Source organism: Mesoplodon bidens (assembly GCF_964165515.1).
Source record: "Mesoplodon bidens genome assembly, chromosome: 7".
In the NCBI taxonomy this organism is placed as follows: domain Eukaryota; kingdom Metazoa; phylum Chordata; class Mammalia; order Artiodactyla; family Ziphiidae; genus Mesoplodon; species Mesoplodon bidens.
The window spans coordinates 64,806,511-64,827,064 of NC_138164.1; the positions used below are offsets into that span (position 1 = coordinate 64,806,511).

Sequence of the window (20,554 nt, forward strand, 5' to 3'; positions counted from 1 at the left end):
AAGTGGCTTATCCAACCTCATACTTGTGACTGCTAGAACCATCAGGTCGTGAAGTCCCAAATCAGTGATCTTCTCACTCTAATATGCCCCGTTACTTTTTGACTCCAGAATTATCCTCCCTTTAGGTTTAGCTATATATCCTCATCTTGAATGGAAAATACCTTTCTTCCAAATTTCACTGGGAAACCGCCAAATGGAATTTTAAAAACTGTTTTTTTCTTTCATAGGTATCAAAAATCTATTTTATTGATTATCAGAGACGTTATAAATATCTAACATGAGCTAACTGCAACACAACCGTGATTAGTTTAAATAATACACTTTGTTAGCTTTTATAATTAAGGATCAACAGTTATTAAATGTGATTTTTCATGTAGTCTGATGAAAAAAGATTTCAATTCACAATAGCAATTTTCTTAATTCAAGACCTGAAAAAGGAATATTTTCTTCTGTAATGTTTAGTAAAGCAATGAGAATAAGATGGGAATTTATCACAGGTTAAATGGGAAGGGAGAAAAGATCCAACAACATTTTATTTTTAGCTAGTAGTTGCTTCTCAAAGGTCACAGAGGGCAGTGGTCTACTGATTAAAGACAAAGTAAAGTACACAATTTCGGGACTTCCTGGCGGTCCAGTGGTTGAGACTTTGCCTTCCAGTGCGCAGGGTGAGGGTTCGATCCCTGATCGGGGAGCTGGGATCCCACATGGCTTGCGGTCAAAGGGCCAAAGCATAGAACAGAAGCAATATTGTAACAAATTCAATAAAGACTTTAAAAAATGGTCCACATCAAAAAAAAAATCTTGAAAAAGTAAAATACACAATTTCAACCTGTCCTAGAGTTTGAAAGTACCTTTGAGATCATCTAGTTCAATTTCTTCATTTTTTTCTTAATTGACACAATAGCTTTGAGATTCTATCTGTTGTAAGTACCTCTTTTTTTTTTTCTTTTTTTTTGCGGTACGCGGGCCTCTCACTGTTGTGGCCTCTCCTGCTGCGGAGCACAGGCTCCAGACGCGCAGGCTCAGCGGCCATGGCTCATGGGCCCAGCCACTCTGTGGCATGTGGGATCTTCCCGGACCGGGGCACGAACCCGTGTCCCCTGCATCAGCAGGTGGACTCTCAACCACTGCGCCACCAGGGACACCCAGTACCTCTTCTTGATGGAGTTCATCTTTCCATGAAATGCCTTCAACTTTCAATGACAATCATGATCACATGTATCTTTCATGTATCTTCTGGCATGACAATTACATATTGAAAACTTCTGCATTTGTACAGTTCAAACATGCATTCCCCTGTTTGTATATTCATGTGCAGTACCTCTGGCACAGGGTGGTTTTCCTTAAGCAGTCTTCAGCTACAAAAGACACGAATGAGTAAATCTTGGAAAAGGGATAACATCTTTGATATTGTCAATTCCCAAGATGCACTGCAGATAGCGTTCAAATCCCATCCCAAAACCTCCATGTGGCACAGATCCAAATCGACGGAGGTCCAGATACCTAATTTTGAAAAACAGAGAATCATTACCTACAAATGCTTCATTTAAGATCAGATGTTATGACAGAATTTTATGTTTCGAAAGTTTTTTGCAATCATTTGTTATCATCACATCACTGTGGTAGACCAGTCTTTTTACAGAGAAGTTAAAGTGATCTCTGTCCAAGATTACCCAGACAAACAGCAGCATATCCTGTCATGCATTCATGGGCTTTGGTCACTTGATCCTTAAAGTTTGTTAGGTGCTTATATACAGAAAACTTGTCTCATGAGGCTACAGGAAAATTTCTCTTAACTTATTTTTCTTTAAATATATTCCTCTTCTATGTCTTGGTATATCTATGATAATGTTCTTTTTTTTCCTTACCAAAATCATATTGTTCAACACACAGAGAAGGGTGAAGAGTTTTGCCTGATGTATTACAAAAAGAGACCCTCTACTAGACTAGACTGTAAGCTACATCAAGGGCAGGAACTGCATCTTAGCCAACCTTTATCTCTAGTGACTGTCTGGGAATAGATGCTTACTATATGATGATTTATTGTTTGAAGGCATAAAAATATACTCTTGAGCACTGGAGTGAGGAAAAACTTTGACTTCTCTGCTTTAAGCCTAGTAGAAGATGTCCAGAGTCATTTTTCTGAAAGGCTACACAGCCTCTAAAGCCCATCCATGCACACTCTATTCCCACATAAGACTACATGTTAGAAAATGGTATGTTCATGATTCAAACTCGGATTCCAATACACCAGCCTGGGATAAAGTTATTTTAGGAAAGGAAGAGAAGGAGGAAGACTCTATAACTATTTTTATTGTCATTTAATGGCGGGAATTCTTGAATTATACAATATTGATGAAAATAAGTTTATAGTTTCTTGAATGATTTGTAAAATATACAAAAATACAGCATAAAACTTAAGCACCACAGCTGGTAGTCATATGGCTCCTCAAGGATAAAGACTATAACCTTTTTCCCCACTCTTAATAACAATGACTACATGTATTGGTATTCTAGGCAATTAAGATTAAGTACTTCTCTTTCTAAAATAAAACACAAATTGCAACTAGGTGAGTTACAACCAAGTGAGAGATCAATAAGACAGGAGTTAGTATTTAGGAACTATCAGGAATAATGGAAGGAACACAGTCTTGAGTAATTGAAATGTTTGGTAGCTGAATTAACTTTAAGTTCATAAGGCATGGGGGCAGAATACACTTTGATTTAGTGAGAAAATGAGATGAAGGGCATGTCAAACCACCTGCCACAAACACCTGCAGGATCTGAGCCGGCTGCTAGAAGTCCAGTATCTAGTTTTAGCTGGCTTTAAATTTCTCATACATCGATGTCAAAACACTGGCATAAATGCCTGGAAACTGAATTCAGAAGAGGGATTCTGTCTTTAGTATTTTTCTTGCCTTTGCTTTGACAGATGGAAAAATCTACTTCTAAAAACAAGTTTTCAAAAGAATCTTTATTTGTTTGATCGTTGTTATATTGATTCTAGGGTAGCCAGATTATAGAAGAGATGGTACAAAAATTATGGAACTAGTTACGGATTATTTGCATGTGGCGTGTAGAAACAGGAAGTGAGAAAATTCTTAGACACCTGGGGTGGCTATTCACAGTGTGGTAGAACACTAGCAGAGATCACAGACTTGGAGATTTTTAAGGTCCTTTCTACCTTAAATGCTATGATTATCATATAAAAGGAAGCAGATTCCAACTGTTAAAAAAATAAAATTCAAGTGAGTCAATTTTTAAGATCTTAATTGGCTTTATTCAGTGATTCATGAATCAGGCAGTATCCCATCTAGCAATAGAAAAGAGCTCCCAAGAGCTCTACAGAATGATTATAGGCAGAAGTGGGTACTAGCAAAGAGTGGGTGGTTTCAGGCAAGGCCGCCTTCCTTTAGGAGATGGCAGGGGTCTATCAGGCAGATTACCTCACCAGTGTTGACCAGGTAATTTTAGGTTCCCTGGTTCAAGATTCCACTCCTGGGAGATGTCAGAACTCTAAGTAAGTTAGGTATTAAGTCTCAGTTTGGTGATGTGAGCTGAGCACAAGTGACTCCATGTTGAGCCTGCTGTCTCTTTTATTAACAAAATAATAAATATTTATACTTGGAGATGGTAGGAGTTTGAAAACGTTAGTTGGGAAAGAGTAGTATTGAAATGATTAATAAAGACCAGAAAAGGTCTAAACCAATAATTAAGATTTATATGTAACTAGTTTTTATACACTATGAGTATTACCTTGTAGACAGAAAGAAACGGAGGTAAAATGCATAAGCTTGACAATCAGGCTCATCTACCTAATAGCAAGACTCAGAACAAAAGAAGGAAAGGGGGACGGAAACTAAATTAAGCTTCTACTCTGTGTAGATACTTAACCTGTATTGTTTCCTTTCATCCTAACAATAACCCTGTGAAGTAGATATTATCATTCCATTTTACGGCCAAGAAAACCAAGACTCGAGAGATTAAATATGCCAAAATTCATTACTGATAAATAGTGAAGCAATCTAGGGCCATTACTTGAACCCAATTTTAGGCTTTTTTGCATCTCTGAAATCTAGCTCCTTCATTACGAAAAGGCAGGTGTGTAATTTAACCTTTCCTTCTCCTGAGGACAGCAAAAGAATTAATAATACTGTTGATATTATTATACTAAGATCCTGAAAGAGTCTTATTACACAAGTAAAAATAAATAAATAATTTGTATATACTGAAAAGTACTTGAAGAAAGGGTCTGCAGAAAGAACACCAGAACAACTTAGGAATGCAGACAATGATCTTCCCTAAGCAGCTTAGATCTCTACAGTTGGTGGAGACCTCAGGGACCACTTAGCTCAAGCTCCTAATTTCACACATAGAGAAAATGAAGCATAATGGTTAGGAACAAAGTCCCAGCTCTATGCTTCTAACTGTGTGCTCCTGCTTCAGTCAGTTAACATCTCTAGGCCTCAGGCATGGAGGGATAATAAAAAGAGAATAAGAATAGTACCTAACTAACAGGTGGTTGTGATGATTACACGAGACAATATACATCAAAATCTTAACACAGTTATCTGGCACACAATAGGTAATAAATAAATGGCAGACATTATTATTACTACTTTTCAAAGACTCAAAGGGAGTAAATAATCTGAGAACCTGTTCATTGTTTTAACACTCTTCGATAGCACCCTGGAAATACAAGTGAAAACTATTTAACACTCAGACCCACAACTAGAATAAGAGTCATCAGGGGTCACATTCTCACCATTGGTAGGCTTCTGTTAGTCCTGACCTGTAAAAGGAAAACAACAAAATTATTTCAGAGAATGGCAATAAGATAAATATACTAACCACCAAACATTTATTCTGGGTTGTGTGCACAGTGCTCTTTATAAAGAAGTACATACCAAAACCTGTGCTCTTAAATAACACGCAATACAGTTAAGAAGCTGAGCCTTTATTAGGTGGTAAGAAAGGTAAGATAACCAATAGTAGGAAAACCAATAGTCCAAGGTATTATCAAATAATAAATGCTATAGAAGGAAAGTATGGTCCAGAGCCCAAAAGAAGGGCTTCATTTGAGATAAATTTATCATCCTGTGACATAAGAAAAGTACTATTACTACTATATAGGGTTGTTGAAAGGCACACATTGTGTAGAGACACAATTTTCTTTCCACAATATTAAAACAATAATAGATTCTGAGGCTGCCTTCATAATATGGCTGCAAATTGGTTTTTGCCAATTTGAGAAATGTTAAAAAAACTTAAAGCTTTTAGTACTCATGAAATTTAATTTCAGCCCTTAAAAGTGTTTGGGACCACTGTGTACCTCAAAGTGATCAAGGTTATGAAAAATTCAAATATACAAAAATATGAAAAACATGAACAGAAGTCACAGACAGATCTCTGAGATAGGTAAACACATATATCCACTTCATTAGGAAAGACAAATTTGGATATTATCAGATATTAGGTAAACATTTAATGTTATGAGGAAAGGTTTCCTGAAGGAAGGAAGCAAGCAAAGAAAACAGACCAATTAATCTTTCAACAGATGAAGTTCCTTGCCATGTGTGATTTTTATTGTGCTTTAAAAAAACCCAGAAAATCTTCAAATTCTTTCCATCTAAGGAGTTTTACCATCACTTCAATTCCACGATTTTTCCAGGACTTCTTAACACTATAGTAATACTAAGGAGTTAGTAGTCTATGTGATAAAAGAGTCCTCCCAGAACATATTTATCCCCTTTCTTCTGGACGCTAACCAAATAGAGCAGTTCAAATGATTGGGATTACAAAACCAAGTTACTCAACAGACTCATAGGTTCGGATCTGGGAAAATCAACAACTTTTTAAGCATTTCTCCATTAGGAAAAGAAGGCCTTAACAAATGGCTAATTTAATAAACATGTCAAACAATCATGACTTTTCCAGGTTACTGTGAAACTTAGTATTATCTGGAGAGAAAGATTAAGCCTTCAACATGGGAAAGTCATTTTTTAAAACAGTCTGGCACAGTAAAAGTGGAAACCATGGAAAACAGAGGTTTATAACCTTGGTTAGTTTAGGAAGTCATTGTGGTTTGTTGGCAGACCATGCATATACAGCAGTGGTAGTTCGATTAGAAACATGATTCCCTCCTCCTCATCTCCAAAACATTTTCTGGTGTTTATGGATACATTTCCCAGGTCTCAAACAGTGAGTTAAAATAAAGTTATTCAAATACCTAAATCAAGATGCTTACATAGTAGAAAACCTGAGGAAGGGAAAACTGCTTATTCTAAATGCTAGCTTAGTGGATATTTTTAGTTTCTTTCTCCCTCCATCTTTATCCTTTCCTTGCTTCAGAGCCTGTCCTTATGCCCTGTAGGAGTCTGCCAGTCATAATTTAGAGTTAAACACACACACAAAGTGAAGAACAAACTTTAAGGGGGAAAATTTTCCTTTTCTATCATTAACTTTTTTTAAAATTTTTAATTAATTAATTTATTTATTTTTGGCAGTGTTGGGTCTTCGTTGCTGCACATGGGCTTTCTCTAGCTGCAGCGAGCAAGGGCTACTCTTTGTTGTGGTGCGCGGGCTTCTCTTTGCGGTGGCTTCTCTTGTTGAGGAGCATGGGGTCTAGGTGCATGGGCTTCAGTAGTTGTGGCACACAGGCTCTAGAGCACAGGCTCAGTAGTTGTGTCACATGGGCTTAGATGCTCTGTGGCATGTGGGATCTTCCCGGACCAGGGCTCAAACCTGTGTCCCCTGCATTGGCAGGCAGATTCTTAACCACTGCACCACCAGGGAAACCCCTCTATCATTAACTTTTTTTTTTTTTTTTTTGCGGTACGCGGGCCTCTCACTGTTGTGGCCTCTCCTGTTGCAGAGCACAGGCTCTGGATGCACAGGCTCAGCGTCCATGGCTCATGGGCCCAGCCGCTCCGCGGCATGTGGGCTCTTCCCGGACTGGGGCACGAACCTGTGTTCCCTGCATCAGCAGGTGGACTCTCAACCACTGCGCCACCAGGGAAGCCCTATCATTAACTTTAAAAAAAGCTATTTCCATAGGGAGAGATACATACATATAGTGGCAAAAAATCATTGTGTTTCATATAATAGTTCTAGTCTTTCAGAAAGAGAAGCTCAGAGAGGTTAAGTAACAGCTTGCTCAAGGTCACACAGAATCTGAGATCCAGGTCTGTCAGGAGCTACGGCCTATGTGCTATTCTCTGTTAGTTTGCCATGACTGCCTTTGAGCGCCCCATCCCCAATTTCTGAATTCTGTTTCTTCTAGGTCTCACCAATACCTGGCTAATTGCTGCTCTAAGAAATGGTATCGTTCTTCTCTGAGGCTTCCCCCAAAGAGTTCTCCAACTCCAGGAACCAGAAGATCAACAGCAGCAACCTAAAAAGGAAAAAACGCATAAACAACGTTCTATTTTCAGAGCGTTCCAACAACTGTCAGATTCTGAAGTAAGTGGAACGTTTAACATTTTGTCAACTGGCTATTTAACTGCTTACCAGAATCTTATTTATGTCACCTGTTGATGTTCCCTGTTTTAATACCAAATGTTTAATATTATCTTTAGAATACAAAATGCAGGTGGACAGTTTCCCCTCTGGCACCATTTATGCAGTATACTTAACAAAAATGTGTTTTCTGCACAAATGTGATACAAATGTTAATTATAAAAATGTGGGAAGTATTAAAAATTATGAAAAATATTAAAAAACACCTATTAGCATGCAGAAGCAATTACATGTTGGCATATTTTCTTTCAGGTTTTTCTTCTTATATGCGTAAAGAGTATAGCAGAGATCAAATTATATATAAAATTTACCATTCTAATTGTCTTAGCTAATATTATACAATAAATATTTTTCCTATGTCAGTAAAAATACTTCACATACTTAATGTTTTAACGGCTTCACAGTTTATTGTTTAGAAGTATCATAGTTTATTTAATAGTTTATTTAACTGCTTTCCTTTTGTTAAACATTTAGGGGTGTGTGTGTGTGTGAGAGTGTGTGTGTCTTTTCTCTTATAAATAATGTGGCACTGAAGTTTTTCTTTAATTCGAAGTATGTTAGGACATGTAAAATATGTTCTGATCATTAATCAAATTAAAACAAAGAGATACCACTTTGGAGTTATCAAAATGGTGAAGATAAACGACATAAACAATATGGATTAGAGAATGCATAGACCAACACTCTCGTATATCTGATACAACCTTTCTAGTGAGCAACTTGGCAAAAGATAATCAAAGCCTTAAAAATGCAATATGCTTCGACTCAGCAATAGGAGTTCTAGGAACGAGTTCTAACAAAATAATCAGAGATGCAAAAAAAAAAAAAAAAAGATCAATTCACAGGATGTTATTTGTATTTTCTTATTTTCTGCAATAGATGTGTGTTACACTTCCGTAATAAAACAACAAAAATTTTTTAATAGGGGAAAATGGTAGCTTGATGTTTTAATTTGTATTTCTTCACTTACTAGTAATATTTACTTTTTGAGAATGTTTATTTGCTGTCTATATTATTTTGTGACTTAGCAATTCTTTTTTTGGGGTGGGGGGAATAAAGGGGGACCAGGCAGACATTTTTAGGGCCAAGAATCTGAAGGCACAAAACTCAGAAAGATTTATTTTACAAATGAAAAATTAGGAACCCATAAAATACATTTAATAACACATAAAACACTTACTTTAAATGTCACATTATATTATAAACTCTTTTCTTAAACTCTGCCTTACTTTACTATTAAGCCATTCTCCTGTTTTCTGATTTCAGAATTTCTGACTGATACATAGTTTATAAATAATTAAGATTAATAAAGAATGTAATAATTTAAGAATGTGTGCCAAATGCTACATAATCCTCAGTACTATCATTAAAGAGAAAACACGAGACATGATTTTCATCCATCAGCTGAATCAAAGTGAGAGCAAATGGAAATTTACTAATGGTTTCTACTTTTACAGAATCTCCTACCACTCAATAAGCTTGTGAGGAGTAAGTGTACAAACATGCCTTTTTCACACTACCACTGCTGGTTGACTACGTTTTAGTAATTCTTCTATGAACCTGGAAGACCTAAAATGAACAGGCAAGTATTTTAGAATGTGGATTTGGTGACTCAGACAGGATAGTAGGTAATGAAACACAGCTTTGGCTAGGTAAACAAGAGAGCTTTACTAATGTGAAGAGCAAATTCTCACAGGCTATATACAATTAATAGAGCTGGACTCCAGTCAGGACCCTGCAGTTACCCCTTCTTTTCTCAGAGAAAGGAGAAGATCAAGGGAGTTTTTATGGCCACAGAAGGACAGGTATCATTATCTACTAGTATACTGCTTTTAGACATGGCTAAAATATGCTAGGAGCTAAGAGACACATGATGAAAAATTTGTTCTTAACGTCAATCCAGAGTTTTAAATTTAGAGTTACAGGCAATCAGGGTTGGAAGAGAACAGACAATCAAGTGGCTCTCTGGCCTTTGCTTGAAAATATTTAAGCAAATATTTAATATAATTACACTAACTGTTTACTAATATTTAATGTACTATATTAATATTAATAAACTTAACAAATATTTAATAAAAATATTTAAGGGAACCAATACCCCTGAAATATAGCATTCCATCCTTGTGTAGCTCTGTCAGAAAGGACAGGTATATTCAAAATCTATCATTTCAAAGTTTTTGAAGTAAGGGCAACTCCAAGGTACAAAGGTGTACAGAGATTGATTCCGGTACTGCAAGTACATGCAAAGCTTTAAGAGACAGAACTAAAGAAGTCCACTGCCTCAAAAGAAAACAAAATGCTGAGGAATCAGCTATTACGGAAGAATAAGAAGTAGGTGTCCAGCAGAGGCTGGTGGCCAGTGATGAGGAACTGAGGCAAGCCTTGATGCATCAAACAAGAGATCCATTTCTTGCTTGGTCCTGCTGCTAACACAGCTAAAACAAGCAAAAACCCTTTTGGGATCTTAGCATTTTTTGCAGGTCTAAATTATGTCAACTTTGGACCTTAGGGTCTTTTAATGCTATTTTTAGAGGAGTGTAAGACTCCTATTTATCTTTGATTACAAACCTCCTTTGTATTAATATTTGATTTCCCTCCATCTCCCAACAATTATACTCCCCTAGTTATGACAACCAAAAAAGTCTCCAAACATTGCTGAATGTCTCCTGGGTGGGGGTAAGGAGGAACAAAATAACCCCTGATTGAGAAACACTGCTTTACATCAATGAATTGGCTTTTTAAAACTTACGCTGCATGTCCATCCTGGCTTGAAACGATAAAAAAGCCTCTTTCTGAGGTATTGCTGATCTTGTGGCCGATGGGAAAAAAGAGCACGATGAGAATGTAGTAAAAGCATTTGTCCAGAAGTAATGTACGTAGGTCATGTTTGCTTCCAATTCTTGGCCAATGTAAGCCACATACAAGTCACGAAGCTCATGTCAATGGGGCAGGGAAGTAAATACCCCTGCCCCCGCCTCCTGAGGGCGGAGTGGCAACCATTTATGTGTAATAAAACAATTTACCAGGTAACTTTTCCCCCCACCTACTTGGGCTCTTCCACTTCCACTTTCCCAACCAATTTCTCATTGTTAATTAGAATTCAGGTCAGAATAGCAGTTCCCCTATTTCCTTCCTCTGTACTCTGGGAAAGGAACTTATCAGTAGGAAAGAACTTACCAATGAGTCTATTTTAGTTGAATAAAAAGTTTAGAAGATCAAGTCCCATATCACTACTAATTTTGTGACATGCAGAAGGAAGACATCCTCATCTATGTCCTTTCTTTGTCTGGATGGTCTGAAAATTCACACTCTCAGGCAGGAGAATTTCCTGTATGTTTCCTTGACATGGAGAGTAAAGTTGCTTCCCCTCCTAGGAGCTGTGTACCTTTTAAGTAAGGCATTCCTCTTAATGCCTCATCAATGTTGCATGACTACAGGGTACTATTTCTTTTTTATGAAGAATAGATTCATCTCTTGGTGAAGAAAGGCCCACAAAGGCCTTCTCCTCTCTTCCTACATATAAACTTCTTCTCTTTTCTGTTACTTTAGGTTTCCCTTCAACAATATCAGATCTGTTTACGTCCTGCTTTCCTTTTATAATGAGATCTTCCAATCTACCTAGAGATTCTGCACACTTTCTGAGAACCTATAGTAAAGTATTCCTCAAATATAAATAATGACATTTACATTAGTAGACACAGAGCGGCACTTTCTTCTGATATGATATAAAAAAATACTGCAGGGGGCTTCCCTGGTGGCGCAGTGGTTGGGGGTCCGCCTGCCGATGCAGGGGACACGGGTTCGTGCCCCGGTCCGGGAAGATCCCACATGCTGCGCAGCGGCTGGGCCGGTGAGCCATGGCCGCTGAGCCTGCGCGTCTGGAGCCTGTGCTCTGCAACGGGAGAGGCCACAACAGTGAGAGGCCCGCGTACCGCAAAAAAAAAAAAATACTGCATTCCCTAAAGATCACTGTAACAATCCCCTCAATTTCCACACTTCTCAGTTAAAGCTGAGATTCCAGATAGGATTCTTCTAACTGCGTCTCCACCTGGTAGCTACTGGGCTAATTACTACAGGAACTGCTTGTTTCTCCAGGGCTCTAGGGGAGGTAAAAGGCACATACAGATATAATACAACTCATGACATAGGGGTGAACAAAGTACAAAATGTGGAGCGACCCACACAAATTTCTTAAGAAGTAATGAGAAAAACTTGGTTGTGTGTTTGCCAAGTGACGGGTGGTAAGAGTGCAAAAGGTTGAAAACAAGCAAGTTGCCCAGATCATGAGCAGGTGATTAGTTTGCCAGGATGGGCTGGCAGGTATGTGGTTTACAGGAGTCTAAAGCTAGCTTAAAGAGCCAGGGGCTGAGCAATCCTGCCCTTGATGAGGAAGTGAGAATCCACAGGCTGCACAAGGAAATGTCCTCTGAATTCAAAGCTGACCAAATTTCACCTAAAATCTCCACTGTGTTCCTGTGCATCTCTGGGAGACTTGGAATAAATAGAAGGCTTTAGTTCTGCTGTCCTCTCGCCCTCCTACACAGTTCTCAATGAAGGCTACAAATATATATATATATATATATATATATTTTTTTTTAAAGCTACAGATATTTTTACTACACCCTTTGCTAACTTCTCTAGTCTTAAAACTTATTCCACTTTGGGCACATCTTCTAGGCCAGAATGCTGTCTGGCGCATCTTCCTCCACTGTGTATGAGTTTTGATTTTGCTTAAGTCACACAGCTACAGCAGCGTGCTGTCTAGAAATAGTGTGCGTTGGTATTTAAGCTGAACAGCCCGGGTCTCCATTTATGCCACTCCCTTTTGACTCCTACTCTTTGATTCCAATCAGTGTACTGAAAAGAAAAGTCAGCCCTTGAATTAAAAAATGAACAGGCTAGATAGGAACAAGGCCTTTAATATTTAATATATAACCTCTTCTATGCTACATTCAAAGAGAGGGGAAAAAGGTTTAATGTCCCATCTTCTGCTACCTATTTTTAAATACTGATGAAAAACAGAAACCGAACACCTCCCTATTCAGTTTCTCACAGGTGCTACCAACAATGGAGCAATATTGTGTACTATTATCAAAGGAAGAAGACTGTTCCATAAATCACAGGAAATAAATCTGTGGTTTAAGCCTCTATGAGCTTTTGCTCTAACTGCTTATACAGATAGTGTCTGAGGGCCCCTAAAAACAATGAGGTGCAGCTAGGAGAGAGAGCCTTCCAGACGTGACAGCGTGAAGATGCAGATGGGCCACATGTAGCAAGGGATGAAAATGGCCTTTGGATAGTAAAATGGCTAGTCTGGGAGCATCTTAGATGGGCTGAAATGCATACTTTCTACTTCGACATAAATCCCCAGGGTAGTCATTAGTCCTAGATATGGGCAAAATTGGAAATTCCCTTCATCACTCTTTCTGTTGGTTTGAGGCTCAAGTTATTTTGATGCAGGTCGGTTAATTAGCCCCAAGCTCAGGGAAATTCATTAGATACCCCTTGGGTGAGTACTCTTCCTTCCAAGTTGACTTCGCAATATGTACTTCATTGAGTGCCCACGAATGCTTTAATTTTTATGATTTACTAAGTAATACTGATAAAATTTGAAAAATTAGAACATTACCCGGTGATCTTGGCATCCTATCAGGGACGGTTGGGCAGTCACTTTTCCTAATCACACATGGCTTCTCTGTGAAGCCAATACCCGAACTGAATATTTGCCACCTGCCTTTGGAGGACTTATGCAGGACCCAAATTCAGGGGCATATGGCATTTTGCATGTTTGCTTAGATTCATTTTATTTAGGCCCATGATCTGTCCCCTTCAAATGATCAAATATGTTTGGTAACTTACAAGTTATTCTTATATATCCAAATGAGCAAAGACTTAGGCTACCTGAGATCAGAGAATTTTAGAGCTGGTTAGTACACTGTAGGTCAGTTAATCCAATTCTCTGATTTTATGGAGGGAGAAATTGAGGCTCAGAGATTGGAGAAACTTGCCTAAGGCCATAAAAATAACTAGTAAGAGAGGTGGCTTTCAAACCCGGCACTAGTAACTTCTTAGTCCAGTGTACTTTTCACTATTACATGCTGCATACCATTATTAATATTATTATTTTTTGGAGGGGGTGAGGGAAAGAAAGAAAGAAAAAGAAACTATAGCTGTAAAAATATACCATATTACTATTCATTACCTCTGGCCAAATGTTACAAGCGTAGGTTACACATTCCCCTATAGTTCTCTCTTGATTTCCTAAAGAAGGCAACTGTGAAACACACCTGTTTTAATTTTTTAGATTGAATTGCACCCTTTGCAGAAACTCTTGCAACCCTACTCATAACCTGTTATTGAACCCCTACTAAAAGAAACACAGAATTTGGTTAGCTGACCCAAAGCCTGTTCATTCACCACTGGAAAAAATAAAGTAGGGATGGAAGCAGACACTTTATATTAATATAGGTTGGTTGAAAAGAAATCTAGGTTGCTTATGAATCAATGTTGTATACAGTTTAAGTAAATTATATTTTAATAATTTAGCTCTGAGAAGCTATAAGCTATTGCACTGCATAAATTACAAAAGTACACTAAAGTTTATTACAATGCCTTCAGGTTTCAGGCTGTGAGACCACATTATTAGAGAGACTTGGGACTTCCCTGGTGGCGCAGCGGCTAAGAATCTGCCTGCCAATGCACCACAACTACTGAGCCTGTGCTCTAGAGCCCATGAGCCACAACTACTGAGCATACGTGCCACAACTACTGAGCCCGTGTGCCGCAAGGACTGAAGCCTGTGCGCCTAGAGCTCATGCTCTGCAACAAGAGAAGCCACCGCAATGAGAAGCCTGCACACTTCAACAAAGAGTAGCCCCTGCTCGCCACAACTAGAGGAAGCCCATGTGCAGCAACGAAGGCCCAACACAGCCAAAAATAAATAAATAAATAAATAAAATAAATTAAAAAAAAAATAGAGACTCGTCATAATGAAGGCTTCCCGGTACTTCTAAAGGTACCACCTATGACTGCAGTCTACGAGTGAACTGCCTTTTAAGGAATCTTACGTAATGGCATGTTATGATGTGGCATCCGCCACCCCAACACACACACATTTTAACGTTATTGGGCTGTAACACAATAAAGATTTTATCAAAATTTAGAAGGAAAGGGGACTTCACACTTATTGACTACCTACCACCCCAAACACTAGGCTGTGTACTTTTCATATATTATTAACTATGGGTTAATTCAATCCCCATAATCCTGGAAAATATTATCATCTTATTTTTATTTATTTATTTATTTATTTATTTATTTATTTATCTATCTATCTATCTATCTATTTATTTATTTATTTATTTATTTTGCGGTACGCGGGCCTCTCACTGTTGTGGCCTCTCCCGTTGCGGAGCACAGGCTCCGGACGCGCAGGCTCAGCGGCCATGGCTCACGGGCCCAGCCGCTCCGCGGCACGTGGGATCTTCCCGGACCGGGGCACGAACCCGTGTCCCCTGCATCGGCAGGCGGACTCTCAACCACTGCGCCACCAGGGAAGCCCTATCATCTTATTTTTACAGATGGGAAAGTAAGACTCAAAGAAATTAGGTGGTTTATCTAAGATCACATAGTTTATAACACAAAGACCTGAGACCTGAAACCAAGAGTGCCTGATTCTAAAGCCCCTGGACTTTCCTATATGCCATGTTGCCATCACTCAAAAAAATTTGAGTAAAAGCTGCTCTTTAGCTTCCCAGGAACTTCCTTAGTATATCACATCGCTTTCTCACTACTTCTCCACTGTGGGTCTAAAACTGTGTTGGGCTCGATTCATCTACCCATTCATCCACCCACCTACACATCACCAAATAGATATCAGGTGCCTGCTATGTCCCAGGCATTATGCTAGGCACTAGGATACACTGATAAGTGAAAAAAAGGTCCTCAAGTCCTTTGGCATAGAGAAAAGTCACTAATTAAACAGGCATGCAAATAAATGTAAACTTACAACTGTGTTAAGGATTATGATGGATTAAGAGTTAGTAGTTCTGGGTCTGAAATTCAACATGGTACCACTGTACTGTCTAACAGGTCTCTGACTCAGGCTGGAGGATCAAGGAAGGTTTCTCTGGGGAAATGACTACTAAGAAGAGATCCGAAGAGTAAGTAAAATTAGGTGGAAAAGACTGTTCTAGATTGAGGGAAGACTATGTGCAAAGATCCTGTGATGAGGGAAAGTCCTGCCTATCTGAAGACACGAGACGGAAGCAGCCAGACTACACTGGGGTTTGTAGGCCAAATAAAGGATCTTGATTTTTATTCTAAGAGTAATGGGAGGTCACCGAACAGTTTTTAGAACGGAGAGAACATGATCAGATTTACATTTTCTAAAGCTCATGCTGAAATGGGGAGAACGGACTCAGAGGAAGAAAGAATGGATACAGGAAGACCAGGTAGGAGGCTACTGAAGTAGTCTGGGCAAGAAATGATGGTATGCTAATGCAGAAAGGCAAAAGTGGAAATAAAGAGAAGTAGATGGATTCGAAATTTATTTAGAAGTATAAAAATGACAGAACTTAGTAAAAGTTTCAATATGGGAAGTGAGAGAGAGAAGGATTTCAAAGATGACTCAGGAATCTGGCTTGCACAATTAGATGAGCACAGAATATTCAAAGAAAATCAAATGTGGTGGAAGAAGGGGAAAAGAAGTGAAATCATGGGTTTTGGGTATGTATGTTAAGTGTGAGATGGTTTTACAATATGTAAATAGCAATAAGATGAGTCCAGAGCTCAGAGGAAAAGTCTGGATTTGAAACATAAATTTCTGAGTGTGTGAAAATATACAGTAAGCTGTGGGTACAGATGAAATCATTTGGGGAGAGAAAAGAAGACCTAGGATGGAGGCTTGAGGAATTCCAACATCTAGTGGATTAGTAGAAGAGGATGAACCTGTATAGGAGACTGAGAAAGAATAACCCACTGAGAAGGGAAGAAAACTGGGAGAATGCTGTCACATAAGCCAAAGAAGGAGGAAGTGTTAAGAATAAGTCATAAATAGTGATGAATAAGGCTGAGAAGTGAAGTAAAAGACAGACTTCTTAAAAAAAAAAGTCTGCTGGGCTTAATAACATGACAATTATTACAGAGCTTCAGTGGTATGATGAGAGGGAACGATTAGTTGTCTGAATAGAAGTCACATTAGAGGGATGAGGAATGAGTGGTATATACTATGGTGGTTATAAAACATTCACCATCCTGAAAAAGAACCTCATGTGAGAAAGCAAAACTTATACAGAGACTACAAATAATAGATCAATGCAACCAGTTTTACTAATTCTTTAAATACTATAGAAATCTAGAATAAAGGAAGGCTCAAGGTGACTGCGTAACCTAGGGAAGTCTTCACAGAGAAGGAAAGCCTTAACCAGAGTGTGTTTTTTTAACATCTTTATTGGAGTATAACTGCTTTACAATGGTGTGTTAAGTTTCTGCTTTATAACAAAGTGAACCAGTTATACATATACATATATATATATCCCCGTATCTCTTCCCTCTTGCATCTCCCTCCCTCCCACCCTCCCTATCCCACCCCTCTAAGTGCTCACAAAGCACCGAGCTGATCTCCCTGTGCTATGTGGCTGCTTCCCACTAGCTATCTATTTTACATTTGGTAGTGTATATATGTCCATGCCACTCTCTCACTTCGTCCCAGTTTACCCTTCCCCCTCCCCGTGTCCTCAAGTCCATTCTCTAGTAGGTCTGAGTCTTTATTCCTGTCGTGCCCCTAGGTTCTTCATGACCATTTTTTTTTTTAGATTCCATATATACATGTTAGCATACAGTATTTGTTTTTCTCTTTCTGACTTATTTCACTCTGTATGACAGACTCTAGGTCCATCCACCTCACTACAAATAACTCAATTTCGTTTCTTTTTATGGCTGAGTAATATTCCATTGTATATATGTGCCACATCTTCTTTATCCATTCATCTGTCGATGGACACTTAGGTTGCTTCCATGTCCTGGCTATTGTAAATAGAGCTGCAGTGAACATTTTGGTACATGACTGTTCTTGAATTATGGTTTTCTCAGGGTATATACCCAGTAGTGGGATTGCTGGGTTGTATGGTAGTTCTCTTCTTAGTTTTTTAAGGAACCGCCATACTGTTCTCCATAGTGGCTGTATCAATTTACATTCCCACCAACAGTGCAAGAGTGTTCCCTTTTCTCCACACCCTCTCCAGCATTTATTGTTTCTAGATTTTTTGATGATTCTGACCGGTGTGAGATGATATCTCACTGTAGTTTTGATTTGCATTTCTCTAATGATTAATGATGTTGAGCATTCTTTCATGTGTTTGTTGGCAATCTGTGTATCTTCTTTGGAGAAACGTCTATTTAGGTCTTCTGCCCATTTTTGGATTGGGTTGTTTGATATTGAGCTGCATAAGCTGCTTGTAAAATTTGGAGATTAATCTTTTTGTCAGGTGCTTCATCTGCAAATAATTTCTCCCATTCTGAGGGTTGTCTTTTGGTCTTGTTTATGGTTTCCTTTGCTGTGCAAAAGTTTTTAAGTTTCATTAGGTCCCATTTGTTTATTTTTGTTTTTATTTCCATTTCTCTAGGAGGTGGGTCAAAAAGGATCTTGCTGTGATTTATGTCAGAGTGTTCTGCCTATGTTTTCCTCTAAGAGTTTGATAGTGTCTGCCCTTACATTTAGGTCTTTAATCCATTTTGAGTGTATTTTTGTGTATGGTGTTAGGGAGTGTTCTAATTTCATTCTTTTACATGTAGCTGTCCAGTTTTCCCAGCAACACTTACTGAAGAGGCTGTCTTTTCTCCATTGTATATTCTTGCCTCCTTTATCAAAGATAAGGTGACCATATGTGTGTGGGTTTATCTCTGGGCTTTCTATCCTGTTCCATTGATCTATATGTCTGTTTTTGTGCCAGTACCATACTGTCTTCATTACTGTAGCTTTGTAGTATAGTCTGAAGTCAGGGAGCCTGATTCCTCCAGCTCTGTTTTTCTTTCTCAAGATTGCTTTGGCTATTCGGGGTCTTTTTTGTTTCCATACAAATTGTGAAATTTTTGGTTCTAGTTCTGTGAAAAATGCCACTGGTAGGTTGATAGGGATTGCACTGAATCTGTAGATTGCTTTGGGTAGTAGAGTCACTTTCACACTGTTGATCTTCCAATCCAAGAACATGGTATATCCGTCCATCTACTTGTATCATCTTTAATTTCTTTCATCACCGTCTTGTAATTTTCTTCATACAGGTCTTTTGTCTCCTTAGGTAGGTTTATTCCTAGATATTTTATTCTTTTTGTTGCAGTGGTAAATGGGAGTGTTTTCTTAATTTCACTTTCAGATTTTTCGTCATTAGTGTATAGGAATACAAGAGATTTCTGTGCATTAATTTCGTATCCTGCTACTTTACCAAATTCATTGATTAGCTCTAGTAGTTTTCTGGTAGCATCTTTAGGATTCTCTATGTAGAGTATCATGTCATCTGCAAACAGTGACAGCTTTACTTCTTCTTTTCCAATTTGGATTCCTTTTATTTCTTTTTCTTCTCTGATTGCTGTGGCTAAAACTTCCAAAACTAGGTTGAATAATAGTGGTGAGAGTGGGCAACCTTGTCTTGTTCCTGATCTTAGTGAAAATGGTTTCAGTTTTTCACCATTGAGGACGATGTTTGCTGTGGGTTTGTCATATATGGCCTTTATTATGTTGAGGTAAGTTCCCTCTACGCCTACTTTCTGGAGGGTTTTTTATCATACATGGGTGTTGAATTTTGTCAAAGGCTTTTTCTGCATCTATTGAGATGATCATATGGTTTTTATCCTTCAAGTTTTAATATGGTGCATCACATTGATTGATTTGCATATATTGAAGAATCCTTGCATTCCTGGGGTAAACCCCACTTGATCATGGTGTATGATTCTTTTAATGTGCTGTTGGATTCTGTTTGCTAGTATTTTGTTGAGGATTTTTGCATCTATGTTCATCAGTGATATTGGCCTGTAGTTTTCTTTCTTTGTGACATCTTTGTCTGGTTTTGGTATCAGGGTGATGGTGGCCTCATAGAATGAGTTTGGGAGTGTTCCTCCCTCTGCTATATTTTGGAAGAGTTTGAGAAGGTTAGGTGTTAGCTCTTCTCTAAATGTTTGATAGAATTCACCTGTGAAGCCATCTGGTCCTGGGCTTTTGTTTATTGGAAGATTTTTAATCACAGTTTCAATTTCAGTGATTGTGATTGGTCTGTTCATATTTTCTATTTCTTCCTGGTTCAGTCTCAGAAGGTTGTGCATTTCTAAAAATTTGTCCAGTTCTTCCAGGTTGTCCATTTTATTGGCATATACTTGCTTGTAGTAATCTCTTATGATCTTTTGTATTCCTGCAGAGTCAGTTGTTACTTCTCCTTTTTCATTTCTAATTCTATTGATCTGAGTCTTCTCCCTTCTTTTCTTGATGAGTCTGGCTAATGGTTTGTCAATTTTGTTTATCTTCTCAGAGAACCAGCATTTAGTTTTATTGATGTTTGCTATTGTTTCTTTCATTTCTTTTTCATTTATTTCTGATCTGATCTTTATGATTTCTTTCTTTCTGCTAACTTTGGGGTTTTGTTTGTTCTTCTTTCTCTAATTGCTTTAGGTGTAAGGTTAGGTTGTTGATTTGAGATGTTTCCTATTTCTTAAGGTAGGATTGTATTGCTACAAACTTCCCTCTTAGAACTGCTTTAAGCAATTTTTTTTTTTTTTTTTTTTTTTTTTGCGGTACATGGGCCTCTCACTGTTGTGGCCTCTCTTGCTGAGGAGCACAGGCTCCGGACATGCAGGCTCAGTGGCCATGGCTCATGGGACTAGCTGCTCCGCAGCATGTGGGATCTTCCGGGGCCGGGGCACGAACCTGTGACCCCTGCGTTGGCAGGCGGACTCAACCACTGCGCCACCAGGGAAGCCCCAGACTATTTTTAAAAAGTGCAAAACTGAATGACTGAAAGGTGTTCTACTTTGGGAAATTGTGAGAGGA

General features: G+C 38.4%; 1 protein-coding gene across 4 annotated transcripts in view; it reads right to left on the reverse strand.

Moving 5' to 3' along the window:
* Positions 1 to 498: 498 nt before the first annotated feature.
* The window catches only part of NARS2 (asparaginyl-tRNA synthetase 2, mitochondrial), a 139,515-nt gene continuing 119,459 nt past the window's right edge, over positions 499 to 20,554 (reverse strand). For 3 of the 4 annotated variants that reach the window (XM_081239727.1, XM_081239729.1, XM_081239726.1), the window contains 3 exons: positions 7,296 to 7,393; positions 4,766 to 4,792; positions 499 to 1,503 (listed from right to left, as the gene is read on the reverse strand). In XM_081239727.1, the coding sequence (XP_081095853.1) occupies positions 1,359 to 1,503; positions 4,766 to 4,792; positions 7,296 to 7,393 (270 nt within the window). In that variant the 3' untranslated portion in view covers positions 499 to 1,358. Of the gene's footprint in view, positions 1,504 to 4,765; positions 4,793 to 7,295; positions 7,394 to 13,560; positions 13,793 to 20,554 lie in introns of those variants that run through there. The other variant, XM_081239728.1, reaches the window with a different exon arrangement.